Source organism: Pristis pectinata, chromosome 13 (assembly GCF_009764475.1).
Source record: "Pristis pectinata isolate sPriPec2 chromosome 13, sPriPec2.1.pri, whole genome shotgun sequence".
NCBI lineage: Eukaryota > Metazoa > Chordata > Chondrichthyes > Rhinopristiformes > Pristidae > Pristis > Pristis pectinata.
The window spans coordinates 200,712-220,805 of NC_067417.1; the positions used below are offsets into that span (position 1 = coordinate 200,712).

Genomic DNA, 20,094 nt, shown 5'->3' on the forward strand with positions numbered 1-20,094 from the left:
TACACTTTGGAAGGACAAACTCCAGGGCAGAGTACTGGGTGAATGGCAAGGTACTTGGCAGTGTGGAGGAGCAGAGGGATCTGGGGGTTCATATTCACAGTTCATTGAAAGTTGTCTCACAGATGGAAAGAGCAGTTAAGAAGGCCAATGGGATGTTGGCTTTCATAAATCGCGGGATTGAGTTTAAGAGCCGCGAGGTGATGACGCAGCTTTACAAAACTCTAGTTAGGCCACACTTGGAGTACTGTGTTCAGTTCTGGTCTCCTCATTATAGGAAGGATGTGGAGGCGTTGGAGAGGGTGCAGAGGAGATTTACCAGGATGCTGCCTAGATTGGAGAGTATTGAATATGAGGAGAGGCTTAAGTTGCTAGGGCTTTATTCACTGGAAAGGAGGAGGATGAGAGGAGACATGATAGAGGTATATAAAATACTGAGAGGAATAGATAGAGTAGACAGCCAGTGCCTCCTTCCCAGGGCACCAATGCTCAAGACGAGAGGTCATGGCTTTAAGGTTATGGGTGAGAGGTTCAGGGGAGATGTCAGGGGGAGGTTTTTCACCCAGAGAGTGGTTGGTGCATGGAATGCACTGCCTAGGGTGGTGGTGGAGGCAGATACATTGAACAGGTTCAAGAGTTTGTTGGACAGGCATATGGAGGAGTGTGGGATGGGGGGATATGCGGGAGGAAGGGGTTAGGTAGTGTGAGGGTGGTTTGATGGACGGCACAACATGGTGGACCGAAGGGACTGTTTTGTGCTGTATGGTTCTATGGTTCTTCTACTACCACCCTCTGTCTCCTCCCACCAAGCCAATTTTGTATTCAATTGGCTAGCTCATCCTGGATCCATGTGATCTAACCATGCCGAACCTTGTTAGAGGCCTTGCCGTATACCATGGAGACAATGTGTACTGCCCTGCCCTCATCATTCCTCTTGGTCACATCTTAAAAAAACTAAATCAAATTCATGAGACATGATTTCCCACACATAAAACTATGCTGGAACAGTGTGCACAAGCCTAGTCTTCCCACCCATGCATATACTTGCAACAAAGGGAGTGCAGTGAAGGTTCACCAGATTCATTCTTAGGAAGGCAGGTTTGTCCTTTGATGAGAGATTAGTAACACTGGACCCATACTGGGTAGAGTTTAGATACAAAATCCAAAGGTACCCCATAGGGTAGATGTGGAGTTCACATCTCCTTGAGTAGGGTGTCTAGAACCAAAGGTCATACAATCCTAAATAAGGATAAGGCACTAAGGGCAGAGTTGAGAAGAGATTTCTCCACCCAGAGGGCGGTGAGTACTTGGAAACAACAACCAAGAGGGAAGTGCAGATTCAGTCATTGACCATATTCATGACAGACATTGATGATACTTGGACTTTAAGGGAATCATGGGATATGGGATTAGTGCAGTAAAATGGCAGAGATCAAATATCAGCCATGATCTTTTTGAATGGCAGAGCAGACTATCCTCCTTACTGACTATCAACACTGGCACACCTCATGGATGCGTGCTTAGCCCACTGCTCTACTGTCTCTACACTCATGACTTTGCGGCTAAGCACAGCTCAAACACCATCTATAAACTCGACGATGACACCACTGTTGTTGGTAGAATCTCAGATGGTGACAAGGAGGTGCACAGGGGTGAGATAGATCAGCTAGTTGAGTGGTGTCGCAACAACAACCTCGCAGTCAATGTCAGTAAGACCAACAAGTTGATTGTGGACTTCAGGAAGGGCAAGTCAGGAGAACACAAACCAATCCTCACTGAGGGGTCAGCACTGGAAAAAGGTGAGCAGCTTCAAGTTCCTGGGTGTCAACATCTCAGAGGATGTATCTTGGGCCCGATACATTGATACAATCACAAAGAATGCATGCCAGCGGCTCTACTTCATCAGGAGTTTGAGGAGATTTGGTACATCACCAAAGACTCTTACAAATTTCTATAGATGTACGGTGGAGAGCATCCTGACTGGTTGCATCATAGCCTGGTATGGATCCTCCAATGCACAGGATTAAGAGACTGCAGAGGGTTGTAGACTCAGCCAGCTCCATCACAGACACAACCCTCCCCACCAGTGAGGACATCTTCAAGAAGCGGTGCCTCAAGAATGCAGCATCCATCATGAAGGACTCTCACCATCTGGAACGTGTCCTCTTCTCATTACTACCATCAGGGAGGCGGTACAGGAGCCTGAAGACCCACACTCAATGATTTAGGAACAACTTCTTCCCCTCCGCCATCAGATTTCTGAACTGTCCGTGAACTCATTAACACTACCTCATTATTCCTTTTATTTGCTCTATTTATTTGTGTGATTTATGGATTTTTACGTCTTTGCACTGTACTGCTGCTGCAAAACAACAAACTTCATGTCATACGTCAGTGATAATAAATCTGATTCTGAAAGCAGGATGGAGCTTTAGAGTTACAAGGGACCAAATGGCCCACTCCTGTTTCTACCTCTTCTGTTACCTCCAAAAAGCATATAATTTAAAGGCTGTGAATGTGTGCAAATCTAATACATTTTTTAGCTGATGTTACTGAGGGGAGTGGGTGGGGCACAAACAAGTCACAGTACTGGAACCATTGCAACACACAGGTGTGTCTCACCTTCCAACATTACCCTAAAGAACCATTCTCTCCAAAAATGATCAACTCGCTGCACGTACCCCTTGTCATTTTGCTGTGATTCTTTCACTGGCTTTTTGCCATGCTTATCTTTGTTTTTTAAATACTCCTTCAATTTCTCTGCTCTGTCCAAGTATTGAACACATTTCGCTCGAATACTCTCCTTCGCCTTTTCTCCATGAGCCTCATCTGTAACGAGAACATTGAAATATTTCATTAAAGTTTTGCTCAGGTGGGAAACATCTCTCCTCTTTCACCACCCCAGTTATCAGGTGTCCTTACTGTGCCGTGGGTGTACTGCTTCTGACGCCAAGGAACTACACCAGCACCACGCTCACATGCTTAAAGCATCAGACTTCTGGAAAACTGGATGCATTACACCCAGATCCCACCCCAATCCAATGTTGTTACACAGGATTGAAACTGTTAACATCACTGTACACATCACTGTATTGCGGCTGGGAATACAGCTACCACCTTTAAAATCCCAAACCAGCCCGCTAACCCAGGAATCAAGGAAGTAAAAGAGGTGGTGGCAACGCACTGTTAGTCAATGACTGCATTACTTCAGTCCTGAGAGTGCATATCTGAGAAGGCTCCTCAAATAAGGCTATATGGGTAGAGATCAGGATCAAAAAGGGTGTTGTCACTTTGCTGGAGGTGTATTACATGCCTCCCAATGCCTTCTTCACCACTTTACCTGTGACGCCATTTTCAGCGAACTATGTACTTGCACCCCTAGCTACCTCTGTTCCACAATACTCCCCAGGGCCCTACCATTCACTGTACAAGTCCTACCCTGGATTGAAATCCCAAATTGCAATATCTCAACAGTTATCTGGATTGAAAGCCATTTGCCAGTTCTCAGCCCAGATACCTAATTGATCAAGATCCCCCTGTAATTTTTCATAACTTTCTACCCTGTCTACAACACCAGCTATTTTAATGTAATCCACAAATTTACTAACCATACCTTGTACATTCACATCCAAATCGTTTATATAAATTACAAACAATAAAGGTCTCAGCACTGACCACTGTGGCATATCACTAGACACACACTTCCAGTCCGAGAAACAACCCTCAAGCATCACCCTCTGCTTCCTACCACTGAGCAAATTGTGAATTCAATTTGCTATCTCCCCTCGATCCCACATGATCTAACCTTCCTGACTAACCTGCCCTGAAGGACCTTGTCAAAGGCCTTGCTAAAGTCCATATAGACAACATCCACTACCCTACCCTAATTTACCCTCTTGGTTACCTTCTTGAAGAACTCTAAGAGACTTGTCAGACACAACTTCACTTAATGTCAGCAAAACTAAAGAGCTGATAGTTCACTTCAGGAAGGGGAAACAGAGTGAACATGAGCCAGTCTATATTGGGGAATCGGCAGTGGAGAGAGTCAGCAGCTTTAAATTCCTGGGTGTTAACATTTTGGATTACCTGTTCTGGGCCCAGCACATAGATGCAATCATAAGGAAAGCACGCCAGCGTCTTTACTTTCTTTGGAGGTTAAGGAGGTTCGGCTTATCACTGAACACTCTTAAAAAAAAAACTTCTACAGATGTACTGTTGAAAATATCCTGACTGGTTGCATCATGTCTGGTATGGCAATTCCAACGCACAGGAGCATAAGAAACTGCAGAGAGTAGTGAACTCAGTCCAATACATCACGGGCACATCCCTCCCCACCCACTGGTAGTATCTACAGGAGGCACTTCCTCGAGAAGGCAACATCCATCATCAAAGGGAAGGGAGGGAAGGGTTATATAGATAGTAGAGCAGGATAAAATGTCGGCACAACATCGTGGGCTGAAGGGCCTGTACTGTGCTGTAATGTTCTATGTTCTAAAGATCCCTACCATCCGGGCTGTGCATCTTCTTGCAGCTATCATCAGGCAGCAGGTACGGAAGCCTGAAGTCCCACACCACCAGGTTCAATAACAGCTACTTCGCTTCAACCATTTGGTTCTTGAACCAATCGGGAAAACCCTAATCACTACAGATTAGTAGCACTATGACCACTTTGATCACTTTGCACTAATTTTTTTGTTCTAAATGTTCTTTCTTGTTAAAATTGTGTATAATGTTTAATTTATGTTTTCCCTGTAAGTAGTGCTTACATGATGTTATGTACTTGTGATGCTGCTGCAAGTAAGTTTTTCATTGCACCTGTACATACATGTACTTGTGCCTATGACAATAAACTCGACTGACTTTACAGCAGTGCTGACTGTCCCGAATCAGACCCTGTATCTCCAAATGTTGGTAGATCCTGTCCCTCAGAATCCCCTCTGGCAATAGATCAAGGAAAAGGGAGGCTATGGGGAAATGGCGTAGAAGATGAGACCAGCACAGATCAGCCATGATCATATTAAATGGCAGGACAGGTTTGAAGGGCCTGATGGCCTAGTCCTGCTCCTATTTTCTCGCGTTCTTCTTGTGACAGTAATTGTGGAGGGTTATGCTGGGCCCTAAGGTTAGATTGCGGTGGTGTATATTTTTGTTGATGATGATCCAGAGTACATCATAGAACATAGAACAATTACAGCACAATTCAGGCCCTTCGGCACACAAAGCTGTGCCGAACATGTCCCTACCCTAGAAATTACTAGGCTTACCCATAGCCCTCTATTTTACTCAGCTCCATATACTGATCTAACAGTCTCTTGAAAGACCCTATATGCCTTCCTAACCACAGAGTCAACCTGCGCCACCACTTTGAGCGTCCTATGGACTCGGACCCCAAGATCCCTCTGATCCTCCACACTGCCAAGAGTCCTACCATTAAGACTATATTCCGCCAACATATTTGACCTACCAAAATGAACCACTTCACATTTATCTGGGTTGAACTGCATCTGCCACTTCTCAGCCCAACTCTGCATCCTATCTACGTCCCTCTGTAACCTCTGACAGCCCTCCAAACTATCCACAACACCCCCAACCTTCGTGTCATCCGCAAATGCCCATCATAGATGCCCAGTTTTGAGTTGCCAGTCTGTTCCAAATCTATCCCATTTAGCATAACGGTAGTGCAATAGGACGAAGAGTGGTCTTGGTGTGAAGAATGATGTGGGAGTTTTCTCCATAGGGAGATTTCCACCAATGCTTTCATAGGAGGAAGCATCTGCCAAAGTAGCAGGGCGAGGATGCAGTCATGTGGATTATTCCGTGTGTTGATTCATTCACTACCTGCCTAAACCTAATATGGCAGCTGCTTTTTTTCAGATGTTATTCGACATGGAGGTGCATTGCTTATCAGCTGATGGAGGATAGGGGTAGCAATCAAATCGAGGCTTGTTTGCCCACATTTAACCTGATCCCATTAGACGAAGCTAGGGATTCTAATCAATGAGTTTGACACACAAAGTACAATTCTGAGGATATGGCTATGTCAGACTTTTTTCTGATAAGTCAGAGGGGCAGTTCTTCCAAATGGGACACCAGTCACCAGATACTAGTGGGAAGAACTCAGATGGGAGCAACTTTGCTGTTTCTGAATTCAATGCCTATATCAATACCAGGTGACCGATCCAGTTTTATTCTTTCTCCATTTCAATACAGTAACTTGCTAGGCCACTGCAGAGGGCAAATGAGATGACCATACTGGTGGTCACATATAGGCCAGACCATGTAAAGATTGCACATTTCCTCCATGAAGGACATTCATGAAACGGATGTTTTTTTTTGACTATATAGTACTTTCAGTAGTCATCATTACTAAGACTAGTAGTTTTTTCCTCAAATTTCAGTCATTAACTGATTTTAAATTCCATAGCTACGATGGAGGGACTTGACCTGATATCTCTGGATTGTTAAACCAGTCCTCTGGATTACTAACAACATAACTTCACTGGTGCACTACCACTCACCCACTGATTTTGCACTCCCTAACCCAAAGTTTGCTGGATAGTAATCAGGAGCAGGAACCCTGGCTAAACATCTCTCTAACCAGAGCTCAGTGGACAGTGATCAGGAGTAGGAACTCTCTGCAGGGTAGGCTTTATCCACTGGAGATTAGAACAGTGACAGGGGAGTTAATTGAGGGGTCTCAATGGAGTAGATGTGGAGAGGATGTAGGAGAATCTAGAACTCAAGATCATTGTTTAAAAAGGAGTCACCCATTTAAAGAGGGTTGGTCTTTGGAACCCTCTTCCCAGAAAGGCTGTGGAAAAAAAGAGTTAAAGCAGAGATGGAGAGATATTTGATAAGCCAGGGGTGAAAAGTTACCGTGAGTGGAAGGAAATGGGGATTTGAGGTTACAATCAGATCAGCCAAGATCTTATTCAATGTGTTGCTGCAGGCTTGAGGGCCAGTTCCTCCTGCTAATTCATATACTTGTAAATACTCTAGAGGTCTGGACAAATCTCACCACAACTGGTGAATGTAAACTTCATTAAAGAATCTGAAATTTTACAAAATTCCAGTTAAGATGAATGTTGTAAAAAGTTATCTGCTTTATTCAGGGAAATCTTCCATATTACCCATTCTGGCCTTCATGTGATTTCAGACTGATTCCAAATAAATTGAACCTTAATTTCCTTCTGAAATGGCCCAGCAAAAACCCTTGTTGATAGAATAAAATACATGATAGAATAAAACATTCAGGCTATTCAACAACAACCTCAGCAGTAGATTTGAACATAACAAACACAGACCATAATGTATGCAGGACTGTAATCATACAAAGTGAGCTATGAGAAAGATGCCCAGAACCTGTAAAACACAAAACACATTAAGCGAGTGGTTGAGAAGATATCAGATGGAGCCATTTTTATATTTTGGCTCAGTGTGGGTGTTTTCCCTTATCACTGTTTGGCAAAACCACATTATTTTCAGTTTTTTAAAACCTTAGGCAAACTTATCAACTTCCGCTTTTCATAAATTACAACCAAAGTGATAATGATAATATTTTCACATTTAAAGATGTCCATTTAAACTGAGTTTTAACAAATTCATGTTTCTTTTCACAAGTCACCACAGTCACGATAAGTATTTATTATGTATCGACAAAAAATAGAATTGATCAGTAGCCTAAGCAAAATATCCATGTTTTAAAAGTCCTTATAGAGTCATACAGCTCGGAAAGAGGCTCTTCAGCCCAATTCGTCAATGCCCATCTAAGCTAGTCCCATTTGCCCGTATATGATCCCTCTAAACCGTTCCTATCCATGTATCATTACCTTAAAACATTATCTTGTCATTACCTTAAGACAAAATGCATGCATTGTTAAGTATGACCTATCCAGTTTTATCAGTGTAATAATAGGCATTTTCTATAATGCTGGCAAAATGATATACCTCAGCCGCCAATATAATCAGTCTCCATAGCTTTTGGATCCAAAGATTCTCAACCTGAGAAGAAATTCTTCCTCATTTACGTCTTAAATGGGAGAACTATTTCTTGAGAGAATTTTCCCAGTACTAGATTTCACCCACAAGAAGAAACATCCTCTCTACATCTTCCCTGTCAAACATCCTTAGAATTGTTTTTTTAAAAATCTTTCTAAAGAGATGCCTCCTTAGTTCTAGTGAACCCTAGTTCTAGGATTCTCCCACAAGAGTATGTATGTTTCAATTAAGAACCTTCTTACTTGTTTAAATTCCAGCAGGTACAAGCCTAGCCTGTTCAATCATTCCTCATATAACAATCCACACATTCCAGGTATTAATCCTCTGTCTGTCCGCAAGTCACTGAAGGCCAAAAGGCAGGTGCAGTAGTTAATTAAGAGGGCAAGTGGTATGTCAACCTATATTACATGAGGTTTGGATTGCAGGAGCAATGAGGTCTTATTGCAATTGTGTGGAGTCTTGATGAGATCATATCTAGAGGATTGTGCACAGTTCAGGGCTTGCCAGAAGTGCAGTGGACTAGTTGGTGGGTTTGCCATATGAGGAGAGAATGAAAAGACTAGGACTGTATTTGTTAAGTGTTTAAAAGGGTTAGAGGAGATCTCATGAAAACTTGCAAAATTAAACGACTTGGACAGGCTGGTTGCAGGGAGGTTGCTTCCCCAACTGAGGAACTCCAGGGGTTAGGCTATTTAGGACTGAGATGAGGAGAAATTTCTTCACTCAGGTGGTGATAAATTCTCTACCCTAGATGGCTGTTGAAGCCGAATCATTATATTCATTCCAAACAGGGATTGACGGATTTCTAGGCACTGAAGGAATCAAACAAAATAGGGATAGAGTTGGAAGATCTGTTATAATGGCCTACACCTGCTCCTATTTTTTTTTAAATCAGGGACATACAAAGGAGTTGAAGGAACTCAGTGGGTCAGCCAGCATCTATAGAGGGAAATGGACAGTCAGGATGGAGGGTCTTGGCCCGAAACGTTGACTGTTTATTTCCCTCCTTAGATGCTGCCTGACCTGCTGAGTTCCTCCAGCACTTCTTGTGTATTGTGAAAGAGATAGGGTGATGGGGCAGGTGAAGGATCAGGAAAAAAAAAGGGGAAGAGTCAGAGGGGAGTGGTTACCAAAAGCTAGAGAAATCGATGTTCATGCCGTCAGGTTGGAAACTATCAAGGTGGAATACGAGGCACTGTTCCTCTAATCTGTGTCTAGCCTCAACTCTGCAGTGGAGGTGGTCATGGACAGACATGTCAGTGTGGGAATGGGAAGCAGGATTAAAATGGCTGGCCATCGCGAGATTCCAGCTGGTACAGCAGACGGAGAAAAGGTGCTCGACAAAGCAGTCCTTTTGTTTTTAATGTTCTTATGTAAACTTTCCCTGAACTACTTCTAACATATCAACATCCTTCCTAAATAAAATCACCAATGTGATCTTGCCATTTCTCTAGATAAATGAAATATAACCTCCCTACATTTGTACTGCTCTGCACTCTTTCCAGCTTAATGGCATTCACAATATTCCAAATTTATTTGAGGGGAGATATTCTTGTATTGGAGACAGCTCAGAAGAGATTCACTAGGTTGATTCCTGCCCATTTCAAACGTACGAGGAATTTTTTTCTCTGAAGGACAAGAACCTTTGGAATTCTCAACCTGAGATCTATGAAGGCTGAATGATTGGAAATATTCAAGATCAAGAGAGACTAAGATCAGATTGGTCATGACCTTAATGAAAGGTGGAACAGCTCGAACAGCCAGGGGTTCTAAGCCAGTTCTTATGTTCTTAGACCATCACTGTACTGTCTTAAGGGAAGCTGAAGAACTCACATTTAATGGCATGTAAGAAGTACTCTACTGCATGTTGATACAGTCTCAATGCCTCGTCGTAATTCTTAGCCTTGTCTTCTTCTGTGGCTTTAGTTACAAGATCAATTGCTTTCTGAAACAGTTAAAAACAAGAAAAGTGAATATCTTAAAAGATAACAAAATGAAACAATCAACCTTAAACATGTTCTATACAAGCAGTCCATTTGCTTCAGAGTGTCATTTTTTTGGAATATGTCCTACAAATGCCCATGGGACACAGCTTTTCCAGAACAAGTAGACTGAGCCAAGATAGTTTGCTGGGTAAATTAAATCATGGTAGGTCCTAAATGAATATTTTTCATCAGTATTCACAAAGGAAATGGCCTTTGCAGTTGGAGAATTCAGAGAAGGTGCTGAAATTCTAGTGCAAGTTGCCATAAATAAACAGGAGGTACTCTGTGCCTTAGTGGGCTTAAAGGTGTATACTGTACATCCCCATGGCTGGATAAGATTTATCCCAACTTACTGTGGGAGGCAAGGAAAGGGATTGCTGGAGCTCTGGCTGAAATTTTTAAATCTCCACTGACCACAAAGTGAGATACCAGATAACTTGAGGATGGAAAATGTGGTCCCCTTCACAAGAATAGCCTAGTGATTACAGATCTGTGGGCCTAACATTGGAAGTAGGGAGGTTATTGCAAAAAAAACTGAGGGAAAGCATTAATGATGACTTGGAGAGACTGAAATAGCCCCCAGGGCTTCGTGAAGGACAATAGGAGACAGAGGGTGATGGGAGAGGGTTGCTTTTCTGATTGGATGCCTGTGACATATTGGTGCTGACCCTTGCTGTCTGTAACATATGTGAATGATTTGGATGTGGGAAGTATGATCAGCAAGTTCATAAATGACATGAAGATTGACAGAGTTGTTGATAGTGTGAAAGGTAGGATTAGACTACAGGGTGATATCAATGCGTTGGTGAAATGGGCTACAAAATGGTAGATGGAGTTTAATCCAGACAAATCTGAGGTGATGCATTTTGGAAGCACTTATGAGACTGGACATACACCATGAATGGTAGAGTCTTAGGGAGCATTAGGTATAGAGTGACCTTGGTGTAAAAGTCCAAAGATTCTTGAAGGCGACAGCCAAGGTAGATAACGTTGTTAAAAAAGTACAAGTGATAATGGCCTTCATTAGTTGGGGCAATGAATACAAGAGCAGGGAGGTTATGCTCCAACTCCACAAAACATTAGTCAGACCTCAGCTGGAGCACTGGGTGCAGTTCTGGTCACCCACACTATAGGAAGGATGTGATAGCACTGGACAGGGTGCAGAGGAGATTCACCAGGATGTTGCCTGCGATGGAGCAGATCAGTTATGAGGGGAGGCTGGGTCTGTTCTCCTGGAGCAGAGAAGGTTAAGACGGGATATGATTGAGATATACAAAATTATGAGGTGCATATAGTAGAATTCAGGAAACTTTTTCCCTATCAGAGGTAGATAAAACTGAAGGTCATAGATTTAGGGCAAGGGGTAAGACAGTTAGAGGGGGTAGGAGGGCGACTTTTCTTCACCCACAGAGTGGTGAGTGCCTAGAATGCACTGCTGAAGATAGTGGTAGAAGCAGAGTCACTGACAGCATTTATGAAGAATCTGGACAAGCAGTTGAACTGCCTAGGAATCTTAAGCTATGGGTAATGTGCTGGAAGATGGGATCAATATGGAAAGGTGTCCACTCGTCCATGTTGATATTGTGGGCTGAATGGCTTGTTTCCATGCTCTATGATTCTAGTTAGTGAGCCAAAATTTGTAATGACCCAGGACTTGCTGGAGAGCACAATCCAGAACTATGCAACAAGAGCAAGGTTGCAGCTTTTAGGTTTGATCCATTCTATATCATTTCTATAAGGTTGCAATGAAGATAGAAAGCTGTGATGCCTTTTGAAAGAGGTCCTTGTACATGGCAAAGTACATTACATTGTAACTCAGCATGACCATACCAACATTATTGGTAGGCTCAGCAATATTCAATAAGATTACGGAAAAGGGGTTAACAAAGTGACACTCACACCAATTCTAATCAGAATTTTAAGAAAGTTACAAAAAAGACTGCAAAGAAGACCAAGGTGTGATAACTCACATTAGGACTCTTCTCTAGGCTATCTGCCTGTGGGAAGAGTACTGAGCAGCAAGCATGCAGAGATCTGCAAAAGCCATATCGTAGTTATAATGGGAGACCTAAACTACCGAAACATAATCTTAGATGGAGAGGAGCTTATGAAGTGTGTGTGCAGAACTTTCTTCATAAATACATTTCTGGCCCAACAAGCTTTTGTGAACTGCCAAGAAGGTAGTCACAAAGCACGTAGAACTTTACATGCAAGTATTTGCATAGAGTCATACAGCACAGAAACAGGACCCCAGTTCATAATGTACACGCCTACCTTTTTGCTCATCTACACTAATCCAATTGGACCTTATCCCACTATGCCTTGCTTACTTAAGTGTCTAAATGCCTCTGAAACAAAATAATTGTATTTGATTCCACCAGCTCCTTGGGCAGCAAGTTCCAGATATCAACAACCATGTAAAAAAAAATTACCCCTCTGATGCCCATTAAAACTCCTACCTCTCACCTTAAAACAATGCCCTCTTGTTTTTGATCCCTTTACCATGGGAAACAGATTTGTCTCTATCTACCATTTCAATGCCTCCTTTGTTCCAGTGAAAACAAGCCCAGCCTATCCAATCTCTCCCTATAACTAATGTCCTCCAATTCAGGAAATATTCCGTGACTCTTCTCTGCAGTCTCTCCAGCGCAATGACATCCTTCCTATAGTGTGGTGACCAGAACTGCACATAATATTCCTAGTGTGGCAAAGTTGTAATACCAGGTTCCATATATTCTATGCCCTAACCAATGAAGGCAAGCACCCCATATGCCTTCTTCACGACCCCATATATCTACTTTCAGGGAACAATGAACTTGGACCCCCACGTCCCTGTTTGTCAAAATTCCAGTGTGTCCAACCACTGCATATGTCCTAGCCCAACTTGACATCCCAAAATGCATCACCTTGTGCTTGTTGGGATTAAATTCCATTTGCCAATGCTCCACCCAACTTTCCAACTGATCTATGTCCAGCTAAAAAAACATCCTTCCACCACTACCCTCTGCTTCTTATCACCAGTCAATTTTGGATCCAACTAGCCAGCTTGCCTTGGATCCCATGTGCCTTAACCTTCCGGACCAGCCAACCATTTAGAACCATGTCAAATGCCTTACTAAAGTCCAAATAGACAACACCTACTGCCCTGCCTTCATCAATCTCTTTTGTTACCTCCTTAAAAAAACTCAATCAAACTAGTGAGACTGGATTTCTCCCTCACACAGCAATGCTGGAATTCCTAATCAGTTCCTGCCTTTCTAAATTAATAAATCTTGTCACTTAGAACTTACTCCAAATAATGACCTTATAGAGGTTTATAAATAAGTGGCATAGAAAGAGTAGGTAATCACTGTCTTTTTCCCAGGGTAGGGGAGTCAAGAACTAGAGGATATAGTTTTGTGAGAGAGGAAAGATTTAAAGGAGACCTGAGGGGCAAGTTTTTCCACACAGTGGGCAGAAATGGTAGAAGTAGATACAATTACAACGTTAATATTTGGACAGATACAGGGAAAGGAAAGGTTTAGAGGGATATTGGCCAAACGCAGACAAATGGGATTTGTGTAGCTAGGCATCTTGGTTGGCATGGAAAGCCCTGTTTCCATGCTGCATAACTCTATGACTCTAATTTTCCCTGCACAGATGTAAGGCTCACCAGCCTGTAGTTACCTGGCTTATCCCTGCTGCCCTTGTTAAATAAAAGAACTACACTGGCTACCCTCCAGTTTGGTAGGAATTACAAGGGTAATTATAAACCCGAGGGTTTAATTCTAAAAGGACTACAACAGAGATATCTTGGGGTACATATGCATTGTTTGTTTAAAGATTGAGTACAGGGGTAAAAGCATACAGGATCCTGGGCTTTCATAAATAGAGACACTGAGCACAACCGCAAGGTACAACTGAAATGTGTGTTCAGTCCTGGGCACCACACTTTAAAAAAGACAAGATTTTACAGTAACACACACAAAATATTGGAGGAGATGCTGCCTGATGTGCTGAGTTCCTCCAGTATTTTGTGTGTGTTGCTCCAGATTTCTAGCATCTGCAGTCTCGCTTGTGTCAAATATTTTACAGTGGGTGCAGAAGGGATTTACTAAAAATGATTCCAAGGGTGAAGGATATGGATAAACTAGAAAAACTGGAATTGCTCTCCTGGGATCAGAGCAGGATGCATGATGATCTGATAGTGGTATCTAAAATCAGGAATGTATAGGTACAGAGAGAAACCATGTCTATTGGCAAAGGGATCAAGAACAAAAGGATATTGAAAGACAGTCACTGACAACAGAATCCACAGCAAGGAAAATATTTTATTTTACGCACACAGTGAGTGTTTAGGGTTTGGAATGTACTTCCACAGGTGGTAATGTAGGCAGATTCAAAAGCAGCATTCAAAAGGGTGATCTACATAAATCTATATAGACTCAATGGACCAAATGACCTCCAATGAAACTATTCTATGAACATCTTTGTGAACCTCGTCTGCACCTTCTCCTGTTCAATGACATCGTTCCTATAATGTCATAACCAAAACTGTATGCAATACATTTAACAATCTTGAATTTTAAGCAAATAACTTGATGGTGAGCTCCACCTGCCAAGTTTCATCCACTCACCTGACTACTCCACGGCTTTTCTCCCTTCCTGCTTGCAGAAGCAAAACTTGCTCATTCCAACTTGTTATTTACAAAATTCTAGATTTATAAAATTCAAACCCAAACCTAAACATTCATCTAATTATACATGTAGTGTTTGACACTGATTGCCTACAGTCATTCACTTACTTGAGTCTTTCTAGAGGTTAGTTCAGATATAAAATTCAATCCCAAATCAAACCCAACATGGCCAATTCAAACCAAAGGATCTGTAATTTTTTTTGCTTCCTGACCCACACCAAGAATTCTGTGCTTCCAACAAATGCAGTCTTCACCCATTCACCTCAGCACTGAGGGCCCTTGCCCCTCAGTCACCTTTTGAAACTTGGTCCCCAATCCTTAAGCACATGCATGTTTATTTATTGCTGTTCCCTGCATCTTTCACTATTGAGTGAGATCAGGGCTGAAATTAAAAGAAAATGCTGGAGATCCTCCACAGATGCTGTCTGATGTGTACAGTATTTGCAGTGTTTGCATTCTTTTGCAGATTTCCAACATCTGCAGTCTTTTGTTTAAGAATCATTGCTGATCTGTGACCTAATCCTGTCTCTTCATTTCACTCAGCTTTCTCATTAACAACATCTACCTCAGATTTTAAAATTAACCAATGATCTAGCTTTAAACAGAGCCACAGAGTCAAACAGCACAGAAAGAGGAAACAACCCTAACTCATCTATGCTGACCAAGTAGCCTATCTGAGCTAGTCCTATTTGCCTCCCTATCCACGTACTTCTCCAAATGTCTTTCAAATGTTGTAATTGTACCTACCTCTAGCACTTCCTCTGGCAGGTCTTTACGCATACCCACCACCCTCTGTGTGGAAAAAGTTGCCCCTCGGGTCCCCTTTAGATCCTTCTCTGCTCATTTTAAACCTGTGCCCTCCTACTAGACTCCTCTTACACTGGGAAAAGACTTGTGACCATCCATCTTATCTACGCCCCCCATGATTTTATAAACCTCTATAAGGTCACCCCTCAGCCTCCTACCCTCCAAGGAAAAAAAACCCATCCTAACCAGCCTCTCCTTATAGCCCAAGCCCTCCAGTCCCAGTAACATCCTTTTAAATCTTTCTTGCACTCTCTCCAGTTTAATGACATCTTTCCTATAGCAGGGCGACCAGATCTGCACGCAGAACTCCAAATGCAGCCTTACCAACGTCTTGTACAGCTGTAACTCAATCAAACAGTAAAATCAGAAGTCTGAAATAAAAACAGAAAATACTGGATACACTCAGAAGGTCAGGCATTTGTCAAAAGAGAAACATTTGAGGTTGACAAACCTTTGACCCAAAACGTTAACTGAACCTCATCAAATCATCCCATAAAGCCATAAGATATAGGAGCAGAATCAGGCCATTCGGCCCACTGAATCTGGTCCACCATTCAATCATGGTTGATTTTTTTTTAACCCCATCCTCCTGCCTTCTCCTTTCTACAGTTATAAGAAATACCAACCTAGCTTGTGCGATCTCTCTTCAATGACACAGCCTTTGGAGTCATAGAGAGATGGAGCACAGCAGCAGGACCTTTGGCCCACCATGTCCATGACAACCATCAAGCATCCATTCTTACACTAATCCTGCCCTAACCCATTCTTACAACCTAGCCTATTTTATTTTCCCTGCATTCCCATCAAAGCCCTCAGATTCTACCAATCATCTACACCATAAGGGAAACTTACAGCAGACAGTTAAACAGCTGGAGTTGTGAGACAGCAGCCCTAGCAGCTGCTGCACTGTGCTGCCCCTTTTGTGCTACCTCCTTTTTTTGAAGAATAATTTCAGATGCATTTGTGGGTTTTTTAAGCCAGGACGGGATACGCATCCTCTGCTGCAGGTGGAGCAGGTACGGCTGATCCTTTCACCACTTTCGCCTGGTCTCTTAGGACCTCCTAAGAGAAACCGGATGCTCAGTACCTTCCTGAATACTCTTTCTCCAATTGGTCTTTCCTTAATTTAGAATTTTCACACTTAGTCCATCTTTGCCACTTACATACGTGAGGGATCTTTACAGACTGAGAAATGAGAAACTATATAGTGGAAATAAAGAAGCAGCAGAGAAACTGAAGGGAGGGGGTGTGGGGAGATGGGGGAGGGGGGTGTGGGGAGATGGGGGAGGGGGAGATGGGGGAGGGGGAGGGGGTGTGGGATGGGGGAACGGGAGAGGGAGATGGGGAGGGGAGTGTGGGGGGGAGATGGGGGAGGGGGGTGTGGGGAGATGGGGGGTGTGAGGGATAGGGGTGTGTGCGGAGGAGGGATTTGAGGGTGTGGGGAGGGTGGGGGATGGGGGTGGGGAAGCTTCCCCCGCCCGTGCTCATTCCGCTCTGCCGCTCACGGTACCTGGAGGGTGTTGGGCGCTGACATCTCACATCTCCGGGCGCTCAGCCTATCACCGACCGACCGGACCGGGCTCTCCCCCGGTACTGGTGCCACTCTCGGCTCCTCACCCCCGCTGGGCCCCGAGCCTCGGCCTCGCTTGGTCGCCGCTCCCAGCTCCTCACCCCCGCTGGGCCCCGAGCCTCGGCCTCGCTTGGCCGCCGCTCCCGGTCCGAGCCGACAAAATGGCGGCGGGCGGAGCAACACTGTGACGTAATAGAAGTCGAGGAGTTTCCGCACAGGTGATAGGCGACAAGAATGGACACATCCGGCCAGGAGCTGCAGCTTCAGCGAGTTGCGATACAGCGCCGCATCCGGCCCGGAGCCGCACCACCATTGGGACATAGCGCCGACGTTGGTCGGCGCCGGCACTGCAGAAGGTGGGGATGCTGAGTCGATCCGGACCGACCCAGGGCTCGGGCTGTTTCAGAGCTCAGCTCACCCTTCCAATTTTTCAAAGATTTACTCCACATTAGTCCCACAACCCCGCTTTTGTTTTTTTTTTGCTTCTGGAACGGGCTGCCAAGGGAAGTGATGGAAGCAGATATGATAGCACCATGAACCGGCAGGGGATGGAGGGATACAGACCATGTATCATGGTCAGTACAGACATTGTTGGCCAAGGACAATGAGCTGTACTTTTCAGTTATGTTCTATGAAATGCCATTTCTCTCTACAGATGCTGCCTGAGCTGCCAAGCATTTCCAGCAATTTATTTCGTCATCTACTGTATACATGTTCAAATAATGCATTTCCAAAACCAGTCCTCCTCATTCTCCTTCCACCCATACGTGGAGGTAAATCGACATCTGTGTCAGCAATGCACAAAAAGTGCTGGAGGAGCTCAGGTCAGGTAGCCTCTATGGAGGGAAATGAATAGTCAATGTCTCAGGCCAAGACCCTTCATCAGGATCAGAAAGAGGGCAGAAGCCAGCATTAAAGGGTGGGGGTGGGGGAGGAGCGTGAGCTGGCAGGTAACAGGTGAATCTAGGCAGGAGGAGGAAGATAGGTAGATGGGGGCTATGGGAATGATGCAAGAAGCTGGGATGTGATATGGGGAAGAGTTAAAGGGCTGAAATCTCCATTTTGCTGCTCCACTGCAAAGTCTCTTTGAGGTATGCCTAAATTTCCCTCCACAGATGCTGCCTGACCTGCTGAGTTCCTCCAGCATTTTCTGTGTTGTGCCAGATTTGCAGCATCTGCAGTCTTTCTTGTGTATTCCATACTTCAACCCTGTCTTAAGTCAAGTAAGTGATGGCATACAATGTAATGGGATAAGCACGTGAAGTATAATGAAGGTTTCTCCCTCAACCACCCTTTGAGGAAGAGCATTCCAAATTTCACCTCTTCGGGGAATTCTTTTCAACTTTAGAGGCAAGTTGGAAATCTACCAATTTCCTTGTCTCTCCCTCCCCTCCCTCCTGTATCTCAGTTTTGTGCCCTTGAACTATATCATGCTCATGTTCCAAGGACATGATTAACCTGGAGAGGATGCAGAAAAGAGTCATAGGAATATTGCCCAGACTGACTTGAGTTGTAAGGATAAGACTGGACCTCAAGGGAAAGTCCTAAATTTGGGGGGGGGGGGGGGGGGGGGGGGAGGGGCAAGAGGCTAACTACAACAGTATCAGGCAGGAGCTGGGGAGAGTAGATTGGGAGTGGCTGTTATTGGACAAGTGTGCATAGAGCCAGACAGCACAGACACAGATCCATGCTGACCAGCTGCCCACCCAGTTATTCCCAATTTCCTGCATTCAGCCCATATCCCTCTAAGCTCCTCCCCTTCATGTACCTATCCAAGTGCTTCTGAAATTATACCATTGTACCTGCCTCAACCACTTTCTCTGGCAGCTAATTCCATATACTCACCATGCTCTGTGTGAAAGTTGTCCCTCAGGTCCCTTTTAAATCTATGGCCCCTAGTTTTTGACTCCCCTACCCTGGGGAAAAGACTTATCATCCACCTGATCTATGCCTCTCATAATTTTAAACATTTCTGTAAGGTCGCCCTCTCATTCTCCAACATTCCAAGGAATAAAAGTCCTGGCCAACGTCTCCCGATAACTCAGGCCCTCTAGTCCTGGCAGCATCCTCGTAAATCTTTTCTACAATTTTTCCAGTTTAACCATGTCTTTCCTATAACAGGGTGTCCAAAACTATACACAGTGTGGCCTCAGCAACAACTTATACAACTGCAACAAAATGTCCCAGCTCCTATACTCAATGCCCTGACTGATGAAGGCCAGCGTGATAAAAGCCTTTTTCACCACCATCTACCAGTAATGCTACTTCCAATGAACAATGCATTTGTACTCCTAGGTCCCTCTGTTCCATTACACTCCCTAGTGCCCCACCATTCATAATACAAGTCCTACGCTGGTTTGACTTTCCAAAATACATCACCTTACACGTATCTATATTGAAATCCATTTGCCACTCCTCAGCTCACTTCCCTAACTGATCAAGATTCCCCTATAATTTACAATAACCTTCATCAAAAACACCTAATTTCGTGTCATCCACAAACCTTCTGATCAAGCCTTGAGCATTTGCATCCAAATCATTTACATAAATAACAAACAAGGGCCCCAACACTGACCCCTGCAGCATACTACTAGTCACCAGCCTCCATTCCAAGAAACAACCTTTAACCACCACCCTCTGCTTCCTATCTCAGAGCCAATTTTGAATCCACCTAACTAGTTCTCCCTGGATTCCATGGGACCTGCTTTCCAGACCAGCATACAATGCAGGACCTTGTCGAAGGCCTTGATGAAGTCCAAATAGACAACACCCACTGCCCTACCCTCATCTACCTTTCTGGTTACCTCTCCAAAAAAACACTGAGGTTTGTCAAGCACGACTTTCCACACACAAAGCTATGCTGACTCCTCCTAATCAGACTCTGTCCATCCAAATGCTGGCAGATCCTGTCCCTCAGAATTCCCTCCATAACTTCCCCACCACTGATGTCAGGCTGACCAGCCTGTTGTCACATCCGACATGTGGGAGTTGTATAGTGGCCAGCTAGTCAGAATTCAGGACCAACATGCTCCTATACAGAAGAAAGACAGGAATAGCAAGG

General features: G+C 43.9%; 1 protein-coding gene across 1 annotated transcript in view; it reads right to left on the bottom strand.

Moving 5' to 3' along the window:
- LOC127577425 (vacuolar protein sorting-associated protein 4A) overlaps positions 1 to 17,232 on the bottom strand; it is a 59,549-nt gene extending 42,317 nt beyond the window's left edge. The window contains exons 1-3 of the mRNA XM_052028630.1: positions 16,974 to 17,232; positions 9,829 to 9,940; positions 2,679 to 2,826 (exon numbers count right to left, since the gene is read on the bottom strand). Of these exons, the coding sequence (XP_051884590.1) occupies positions 2,679 to 2,826; positions 9,829 to 9,940; positions 16,974 to 16,997 (284 nt within the window). The 5' untranslated portion in view covers positions 16,998 to 17,232. The remainder of the gene's footprint in view (positions 1 to 2,678; positions 2,827 to 9,828; positions 9,941 to 16,973) is intronic.
- Between the last annotated feature and the right edge of the window lie 2,862 nt (positions 17,233 to 20,094).